Source organism: Elephantulus edwardii, unplaced genomic scaffold, assembly GCF_000299155.1.
Source record: "Elephantulus edwardii isolate Elephantulus edwardi_28Jun2011 unplaced genomic scaffold, EleEdw1.0 scaffold00067, whole genome shotgun sequence".
Lineage (NCBI taxonomy): Eukaryota > Metazoa > Chordata > Mammalia > Macroscelidea > Macroscelididae > Elephantulus > Elephantulus edwardii.
This window is the reverse complement of record NW_006399817.1, coordinates 10,900,948-10,911,467: the sequence shown is the minus strand read 5'-3', so window position 1 is coordinate 10,911,467 and position 10,520 is coordinate 10,900,948. Positions and strand designations below refer to the sequence as shown.

At 36.9% G+C, this 10,520-nt stretch overlaps 1 protein-coding gene across 1 annotated transcript in view; it reads left to right on the top strand.

Moving 5' to 3' along the window:
• The first annotated feature begins 3,716 nt into the window (after positions 1-3,716).
• SLC15A5 (solute carrier family 15, member 5) overlaps positions 3,717-10,520 on the top strand; it is a 136,087-nt gene continuing 129,283 nt past the window's right edge. The window contains exon 1 of the mRNA XM_006888436.1: positions 3,717-4,077. Coding sequence (XP_006888498.1) covers positions 3,717-4,077 — 361 coding nt within the window. The remainder of the gene's footprint in view (positions 4,078-10,520) is intronic.

Sequence of the window (10,520 nt, the reverse complement as noted above, 5' to 3'; positions counted from 1 at the left end):
AGAACACGTATGAACCCACAGGTCGGTTTCAGATGGCAGTTTCACCAAGGAGCAGCCTGGCTTCACCCTCTCCAGGATGAACTTGTTTGTTCTCCTAGCAGTCTATGATATATTCAATACTCTTCTCCAGCACCACAGCTGAAAGTCATCAACTCTCCTATCATCCCTAATCATTGTCCAGCTCTCTAATGGTATAGGTTTCATATAAGTATAATTAAATGTCTGGCATTCCTATTGTTGTTGTTATGTGCCATCAAGTCACCTGTGACTCATAGCAATCCTGTGCACAACAGTACTAAAGCCTGTCCTATTCTAAGTCAGTCTTACTCTGACACACCTACCCCATTACCCTAATCACTGTATTAACCCATCTCATCCTGGGTCTTCCTCTCCTGCACCATCCCTCTACCCTTCCAAACATGATGCCCCTTTCCAATGATTGGTCATTCCTGCCCATATGCCCAATGTATGTGAGATGGAGCTTCAGCATCCTAGCCTCCAATGAGAAATTTGGTTTCCCCCTCTCCACGATGCACTTATTTGTTTTCTTTCAGGTTCATGATATGTTCAAGACTCTTCTCCAGCACCACAACTCAAAGGTTTTGATTCTTCTTCTATCATCCTTAGTGACCAGATCTCTGATGCATCACAAGTAATAGAGAAGACCATGGCCTGGATCAGGCAAACTTTAGTTTCTAGACTGACATTGGTGTTCTTCAGTACTCTGGAAAGGTCCCTTACCGCAGATTTCCCCAGTGTAACTAATCTTTTGATTTCCTGACTGCTAGTATCAAGAGTTTTGATTGTGGAGCAGAGCAAGCTGTAATTGTTAACAACCTCAATCTTTTCTCCATCCATCATGGTGCTGCCACTTGGCCCAGTGGTGAGAATCTTTATTGTCTTGCTGTGGAGCTTCAGACTACAATCCTTGACCTTCTGCAGCAAGAGCTTCAGGTCCTCCTTAGTTTCAGTAAGCAAAGTTGTGTCATTTGCATAATGTAGGTTGTTGGTGACTCTTGCTCCAATCCTGATGCCACATTGCTCCTCTTAAAGCCCAGTCTCTTGAATGATCTATTCTGCATATAAATTGAAAACGTATGGAGATATGATGTATCCCTGATGCACTCCTTTCCTGATTAGGACTATGCAAATATGAGGCACTTATGGCTACCAAAGGGCTAGATAGCTTGCTAACAATATAAACAATATATAGCTAGTGTTGTGGAGATTAATGCATTCAAAAGAGAAATACAAAACACTAATGAGGTATTAGTTCTGATAGCATGCTAGGTTAAAATAAACTATCCCAGGGAGAGAAATAGGACCTCATTACTATCAGAAAAGAAGAGTCAGAATTGGAGCTCATCCATTGAACCCGAGATACCTGAGTTGAACCTCATTTATTCAAGGGGTAGAGAGTCATGATGTTAAAGATGGCAAGAGATACCAGGAAGCAGTATTGGAGGCAAGAAAATGAAGAAATCAGAATGCTACAGAGAATTGGGCCTTAAAGTCTATGGAATGAGAAAAATTAATGCCTTAAGACATGAGTCTTATTGATAGAGTTAGGTGCCTCAGGTACTTAATTTGGCGGAGCTAAAAAAGCTTTATAGCATTCGTTTAAGAAAGGCTAAGGTCTAGGGTCTACGAAGTCAAATACATGGTTGAGGAGTGATTGTCTACCCAAACGTAGAGTGGCCACATGATGATGGAAGAATTGTATCTTGAGCTTTCTTGAACCTAAACTACGACTTGGTATTTCTGTAATAAACCTCATAATTATAAATATTGTCTGTGAGTTCTGTGTTGCAGTTGCAACAAATTACTGAACCCAGCAGAGAAGTAGACCATGCTGTAAGAAGTATGGCTGGTATCATAATTGGTAAAAACATTGGAGAGTATAGACATATGTCTCATTGGAATTAGACTGCTTATTCTTCCTCTCCCTTGAAAATATAAAGGAGGTCAGGTGATTCTCCTATACTATTTGTGCAAGTGCTGAAGTTGAGGACATAGGTTGGAAGATACTTAAAAAAAAACCATGATGATCTTAGCAATGAACATAAACAGACGAATGATGATGAAGATATGTACAACCAGCAACATTTTGTTCTGTTGTTTATGAGGTCATCATAAGTCAGGGCCGACTTGATAGCAATTAATAATAACACCCAAAGTGACTAAACTTCCACCACCTCCACTCTCAAGTCATAGTGAAATTTTCTAGGTATGAAAAAGTAAAATGATTTTCTTTTTTCCATGTGTTACCTCTCCCCTTAGTCAAGTGAAATGGGACACCCTTGTAAATTGTTTCTGTAGGATCTCTTGAAATAGTAAGTGTAATTCCCTAAAGGTACAGTGACCACAGGATAAGGTTTGATCTAGGCAGACCCAGTTTATACATGCTGTGCAAGTATAACTATAAATAGCATGACATCTCCTCCTAAAAGTATCTAACTTTGGATAATAAATTATATGAACTCTCAACAGAAAGAAAAATAAGGAATTGTTGTTACCCAGGAAGAAGGAAGTTGTATTGAATGGATGCAAATAGTTTGAATTACAATGAGAATATTAGGAGTCAAAACAAAACAAAACAAAACAAATCTGTCCCAGTTTCCTAAATTGAAAGACAAGAATCTAAGTTAGAAGCTTTTAGAAGTCTCTTTTGACTCATCATGAGAATACTTACTGCCTATTACTGAATTATTATGACTTTGACCAAAAAAGCTTCAGTCCCTTGTCTTCCTAAGTCCTTGTAGCTAAATCCCTAAATGTTAGCGTATTTTCTTTTGTGCTACTTTTTAGCTTAATTGGTGCCCTCCTGCTTTCCAAAATAGAATGTCACCATCCATTCAACTCAGCTGGAGGGTCAGGGTGATACCAGATCCGATATTCCCCAAAGCATGTGTAGGCAGGTTGCTGTGTCCCTGGCTGCTAGCTAATAATAAGGGAGTCAAAAAAGCATCTTTTGATTCTGATTTCCTCTGAGAGACTGTTCTACAAGTATGGGGTCAACTTAAAGAAAGAAGGTTTTTGTTTAATATTTTCTCCTTTTGTTAGTGCACTTAAATTACTTTCTTGTAAACTCTGCTTTTTACCTAAATGTACTAGCACTTTTTGTTACCTAATTAACTTTCTTATCAGAATTCCAACCAAAAATAACAGGAAATGTAATAATGATAAGGTGTCCTGCCCCCTTAAAAACAGATTTTCTTTCACGCTTTATCTCTTGGTGATGTTCTGGCTTGTTTAATTAAAGTATCAAAAATTATTAGACTCAAATTATTTCTTATTCTAGTGCTCAAATTCTCCTGAAAAAAGGGCTCCTTCTGCTTAGGTACTTAAACCTTTATCAGCATAAGGCAGATGAGTTTCCCTACATATGCAACAGGATTCATGTAATTCAATATCATCTTTGAAGAAAAAGCCCAACTTAGCTCTTAAGTAATTAAACAAACAAATCAAATTTGGCTACTCTTGGCTATCATGGACATTTAAACACTTATGGTCCCCCCCCCTGTGTTCTTGGATTATCAAAATGAACAACATTAATATGCCAAAAAAAAAAAAACCCAACCAAACCCCTTACAAAATTTTAGCATGGTGCTATGAAATTCAAAGCAAAGATCTCATTTTTTTTTCATTAGAGTAGCAGAAGTAAATATCACCAAGTTAAAACTACAAATACAAGCTGTATTCAAGAGAAAGTAGCAATGCCTGTTACAGACTATAAAATGACTGATGAGAAGGGACCCTTAAATTACAGCACTGAGAAGAAGAAAACTCTAAGAGATGTTGGTCTTTTCTCCTCAACATGCTTAGTGAAAAAAAATCGGGTGATACTCTATTTGCTTCTGGTGGAGCTATGTGAGAGATTCACTTTCTTTGAAGTTGTCAGCAATATGATTCCCTTTTGCACTATCAAGCTTGGCTATCGAAATCACCAGGCTGCCATTTTGAATTTATGTTTTATTGGAACTTCACTACTCACTCCTGTGTTTGCAGGATGGCTTGCTGATGTCTGTTTCAGAAGAAATAGGCTGATCTGTATCTGCTTATTCCTACACTTTCTAGGTGAGTGTCTTCTATGATTAAATTTCTTGCAAGTTAATAAAATAGTTTTCATTAAAATTTTAATTTTTATTTTTTCTATCTTACTGTGTGGGTAAAATGTGGTAAATGAAATAAGTATGTTATTTCATCCTCTGTATCACTTAAAGTTATTACCTCATAAACATGTATATGCTAGATGATGCTTTTTCTATGTCTTATAATAATTATTTCTTTGCAAGTCTATCTTCTGTACATTTGCAATGCTCTCATCTCCCCTCTTCCTACTTGAACCTCAAATTCATGACAAATGCTATGTGAAATATGAAATTTCATTATTTCACAAGTGTGATGAAATGTGCTAAAAAGGTTTTTGAAGTTCATGTAGAATAAATAAGAATTAAGGTGGTCTTTTAATTAGTCATAGAGTAATTAAGATTGCATATGAAGACATGATGTCTGTATTATAAATTATGGCTATATGCTAAAAAAAATAAATGAGCTCAAGCACAACCCTGTGTTGCTTTATATAGAGAAAATAAATATATCTGCAAAAGTTTGGGAATGAGGTGATAATGAGAAATCATGTTGCAGAAATAGCAAGATAGTTGTATAAAGCATAGAGAATCCGTTGATCAACAGTCTAGAATTTAAGACTGTAAAATTCAGAATGTTCTTTAGGCAGCATGATGATAAGGAGGAAACAAAGAAAAATGTAGTTTTTGTTTATTTTGTTATGTTAGTTTTCTTTGGGGTTTTATTTCTTTCAAGTAGAAAGATAGGCAACCTCAAGGAGAGAGTAAATATATATATAGAGAGAGACTAAGATATGTCCAGATTATATCTTTGGCAGTGAAGAAGTGTCAATCCAAGAGAGTCCATGTGAAAAAGCATTCAATTTGATGATTAAATAAGGGTACAAATACAATGATGGAATAAAAACTAGCTCCAAGATTTGTGGGCTAAACAACTTAAGTGTTAGGGTTCTGCCCACCAGTTCTGAGAAGTGTAACTTAATTGCATATGTAGGGCAGAATGCTGCAGGAATGGACCCTAGGAAATCCACACAGTTGCAAGCAGTTGGTGAATTACCATTAGAGTATGGAGCAAACTTAAATGACAGAAGAATCAATGCTTTTGAGTTGCCGTGTTGAAGAAGAGTACTGAATATTCCCCAGACACCCAAAAGAACAAATATGTCCTGGGGAAGGTGCAGTGAGCATCGTCCTTAGAGGCAAGGCTGGTGAAGCTTTGTCTTACATATTTTGGGCATATTGTTAGAAGGGATCAGTCCATAGAAAAGGATACCAGGCTTGTCATGGTAGAGGCTTAGTGAAAGAGAAGAAGACCTTCAGTAAAATGGATTGACATAGTAGCAATGAGCTCAAGAATATCAGAGATAATGAAGATGGCACAGGATAGGGTAGAGTTCAGGTCCATTGTTAAGAAGATTGCTATGAGTTATCATTGACCTCACAGCACTAACAACATGAATAAAAGTACTGTGACCTAAAATACTGTGACCCTATGAATGAAAGGCCTGAGAACTGTTCGCACATAGAATTTCCGGGGCAAACCATTTCGGAAGTGGATGCCGCTCCTGCTTCCAGGCTTGTTTTAGTTGGGAAGCTCCAGCAAACACTGTCCACTATGGGTAACCATCACCACATTTGGCACATCAGTGTCCCAGTGTTCAGCATCACAGCAACCACGAGTTACCTCTGTACAGCAATGCACAGACCAGACACCCATATTAGAAAGCATTAAACCCAATGTTTGCACTGAAGGAGCATGTAATTTATGTGGGAAAACAAACTATATGAAACAACTATATACAAATAAAAAAATAACGCTAAATTAATAAAATGCAGGGTAAAATAATAGTGTTTTTATTCATTTATTAAAAATATTTTATTAAAATAAAAATTATTAAAAAGTAAGTGATGGTAACAAATATACCAAAGACCTTTTGGTAAAATGATGATTTGTTGATGTTATGAGTCATCAAGTTGCCTGCAACTCGTGGCAACCCTAAGTACAACAGCTCTAAATCCTGCCCTGTCCTGAGCCAGTCTCACTAACTCCAACACATCTGTCCCCCTTGTTCCAGTTACTATGTCAATCCATCTCATCCAGGTCTTGCTCACTTGCACTGTCCCTTCACCCTTCCCAACAGGATGTCCTTCTCCAAGCATGGTGGGAGTTTTAATTTTATTTCTAAAAATTCTCCAAATCTGCCACCAAGTCTGCTCAATTTAGTGGAAAGACTAGCCAGTCCTCTTGTGGATAGGATAACATGTCCTATTTGCTTATTCCCACCCATCCACCTGGCAAAGGTAAAATCATTGCCTAGGGAAGCCATTTTGAACAACAAAGCCTTACTACCATATCAATGCATTTTGATTCACACTTGATCAATTTCATGTTTTAAAAGTTGGTTAAGAATCTTCAATTCTTCATCTCTCTGCTTAGTGGTTGATTCATAAGTTTGAATCATAATTATATAAATGTGTTTTTGTTGTTGTTGATTGCCTTCGAGTTGAGCATGACTCATAGGACCCTATGAACAAAAGGTCTGAAGCTTTTCTGTATAACTATCAACATTTATTAAAGTTCATAGAGTTTCAGGTCTTCCTTATATTGGTATAGATTTTGTTGTGTCATTGACTGCATTACTTCAGGATGTTGTTGTTGTTACGTGCCGTTGAGTCACTTGAGACTCATAGCAATAGTATGTACAACAGCTCTACATCCTGCTCTATCCTGAGCAATCCTTACTGTCTCTGATATACCTACCCCTATTACTCCAGTCACTAAGCCAATCCATTTCATCCAGAGTCTTCCCCTCTAGCACCATACTCCCACCCTTCCAAGTATAATGTCTCTCTCCAAGGACTGGTCCCTCCTTGCAATATGTTCAAAGTATGTCAGACAGAGCTTCAGAATACTTGCCCCCAAGGAGCAGCCTGATTTCAACCTCTCTAGGATAAACCTGTTTGTTCTCCTAGCATTCCATGGTGTACTAAATACTCTTCTCCACCACAGCTCAAAGGCATCAATTTTCCTTCTGTAATCCCTAGTAATTATCCAGCTTTTTGATGTATAGTGTGTAATTGTGAAGACCATGGCCTGAAACAGGCACATCTTGGTCTCCAGACTGACATTGCTGTTCTTCAGTGTTCTGGAGATGTCCCTGACAGCAGACTTTCCCAATGCAATTTGTCTTTTGATTACCTGGCTTCTGGTACCAAGAGTGTTGATTGTGGAGCCAAGCAAACTAAAGCTGTTAACAATCTTTATCTCAACACCATCTATCATGATGCTGCTATATCTTGAAGTATTCTTTTTGACAATGAATATGACACTTTTCCTTTTCAATTTGTCATTCTTGGCCTAGAATAGATTGCTGGACCCAAAATGGTAGATACTAATTCATTTTTGTTCACTAATTCTTTGTAATCTTTAAGTTGCCACTTCATTATTTAAACTTTCCATTTCCCTGCATTTATACTTAGTGAATTTCCTGTTCTAATTATTAATGGATATTTGCAACTGTTTCTTCTCATTTTGATCCATGTCATACCAGCCAGGGAATGTCTTAAAAGCTTCCTCACTCTTTCATTAAAGTAGGCTCTACGTTGAGGAGGTATTTTGTTGCCTGGTCTTATTTTGTTTTCAAATGTAAAGGGCTCATTTGTAAGATAATGTTCTGTTTTATTTAGAAGGTTTTCAACAACTAAATGTCAAATATGACCATTAATATACTCTGTCATTACTTTGTGAAGAAATGACGAATAAATATAATAAATGTTGGGAAAATAATGATTCTAAAATAACTAGTGATGATCAGATAAAATCTAACATTGTTGGAAAGAGTTCATTTGACTCTACTAATTTGTGCTTGGGGAGACAAAGGGTGCCATATTATCTAGAACTCCAGCAAAATCATCAGCTTTTGCTTTGTGTTTGTCTTCCAAAAGGAGAGGAGTCAAGGATAGGTCCAAAAGAAAAGAGGGATAAAAAATGCAAAGAGGAAAGTTGGGAGATAAACTGTTCTAAGAACCAATTCTACATCTCATCTTTTTCAAATGATCACTTTAATTTGATTCTCCTAATAAAAAGTCACTCATCCTACTATCATTACTTTAAATTATTCTCTCTAATGTCACAATGAGAAAATATCTATATTCGTGGTTTTATGACACTATATTCCTTTAGTTTGTGTAGTATATAATGATACAGAGAGCTCTGGTGGCCTGGTGGTAAGAATTTGTACTGCAGTCTCAAAGGCACATGGTTCAAATCCACCAGCCACTCCATGGGAGAAAGATGGACAATCTCTTCCCACGTGAATATTCTCTCTGAAAGCCCATTGGAGGATCAGATATGGGCCAGTTTTGATTCAATGGTATACAACAACAACAATGCCTAATCATACATAAGGAACATACTGGCTGGACTTTATCTAAGACAAATTTGTTCTTCTAGCAGTCCATGGTATGTTCAATATTCTTCAACAACAACATAATTCAAAGGCATTGATTCTTCTTTAGTCTTTCTTTTTAGTTGTCCAGCTTTCACAAGCATATGAAGCAATTGAAAATACCAAGGCTTGGATCAGGCACAGCTTAGTTCTCAAAGTGATGTATTTGATTTTCAAAACTATAAAGACACTTTTTGCAGAAAATATGCCCAATGCAATACATCATAGAATTTCTTGATTTATGCTTCTATACACATTGACTATGGATCCACGTAAAATGAAATAATTAACAACTTGAATCTTTTCTTCTTTAGTCATGACATGACTTATCACTTGTTATGAGGATTTTTGTTTCCTTTATGTTCATTTTGAAGTCATACTGAAGGTTTTGATCTTCATCAGTAAGTGTTTCAAATCCTCTTTTCTTGTAGCAAGCAAGATTGTGTTATCTATTACAGATTGTTAATGCATACATTTGTTGAAACATTTCTTGTTTTTGGCTAGTGCTTTCAATGTAACTTACACTTCTTCCTTAAATGTCATAAGTCTTTGACCATAAACTACTCCTAAAGTATTTGGATGTGATTCTGTTCTCTCTGGTGAGATGAAGTGGCTCTCTATTCCTTTCATGTTCTTTTGATGTTTTTTGTGCTAATCAGTATTTTGCCCACAGAAAGCTTCAGTATCATGACTTGAGGCTTGACATTTTGTCTTCAGCTCTTTCCGTTTGAATAATGAGTGTGTTCTTCTCATCGGATGTCCTAACTCCAGGTTCTTTTGACAATATTTCACTTTGTCTTTTTCAACCTTTATTTAAAATATTTTGTTCAAGTCCTTTACTCCATAATTTTTCCCACTGACTTTAGCTACTCTACATTCAAGAGCAAGTTTCAAAATCTGTTCTGACATCCATGTTGATCTTTTCTTTCTTTTCTCCCCCTCTAAAGGATTTTTTAACTTTCTTTATGTATAATATCTTCAGTATCAACCCACAATTGGTCTGATATTCAGTCATTAGTATGCATCAAATCTATTGTTGAGATAGTCTCTAAATGCAGGTAAAGTATACTAAAAATCATATTTAAGAAAGATAATATTGTGGTCTGGTGGCAAGAAGCTGACTATACTGTCAAAGGCATGTGGTTTGAGGCCACCAGCTGCTCAGCAGGAGAAGGATCGGCAATCTCCCATGCGATTAACTGCTTCTGAAAACCCACCTGAGAGTTAGCTCTTTAATATTAGATATTAAAAACTGGTTATATAATTTTCTCCTGGACACAGAGCCTACTATTTGGTCCTAAAAGCCTTCTGAGGTCCCAACTCCTCTCACTATTTCTTAGTTGTTGGAATGGACGGAAAACCTCATAAGCAGTTCCTTACTTCACCTCTACCTTACATGCGAACCCAGTGGTAGATGGAATTTTCTCCAGGACTTAAGAACCATAAATTACATAGCTGAGCCTCTACATCTTGTGGTTCCTAACCTCTACACTATAATAGACAAAGTGCTAGTCTATAGGCCTTTTATTGTAAGAACCACCTTCCCTCTGTAACTTGATTTGTGCCACTATTAGAACCTCTACTCAGAATACTATTGCTTTTTTAATCTTTGACTCATGTACTTTTAACTTGTTAGTTACATTTGTGTCTTCTAGGCTGCAAAACTTCCATGATACATCTTCAAGGATATGAACATTTACAGCTAAGCACAATTGATAACAGTGCATCTAAATTCCAAAATCAATCTCCATAATAGTCTATGTGTTTCCTACTGCCAAAGGGGCCCTTTAGAGTAATGAGAGAAGATCTTCACCCTGAAACCTACAGCGTCCCTTATCAGCAGGAAGTAGCTAAAAGAATACGCCATCCCCTTTTCCTTATTAATCAGGGTGAAGTCTCTCTCACGGAGGAGCGATAGGGAATGGCAAAGGACACACTGACAAAGGAGATTAATCAGAACTGGCTTTGACAAGCACTGTGGCAA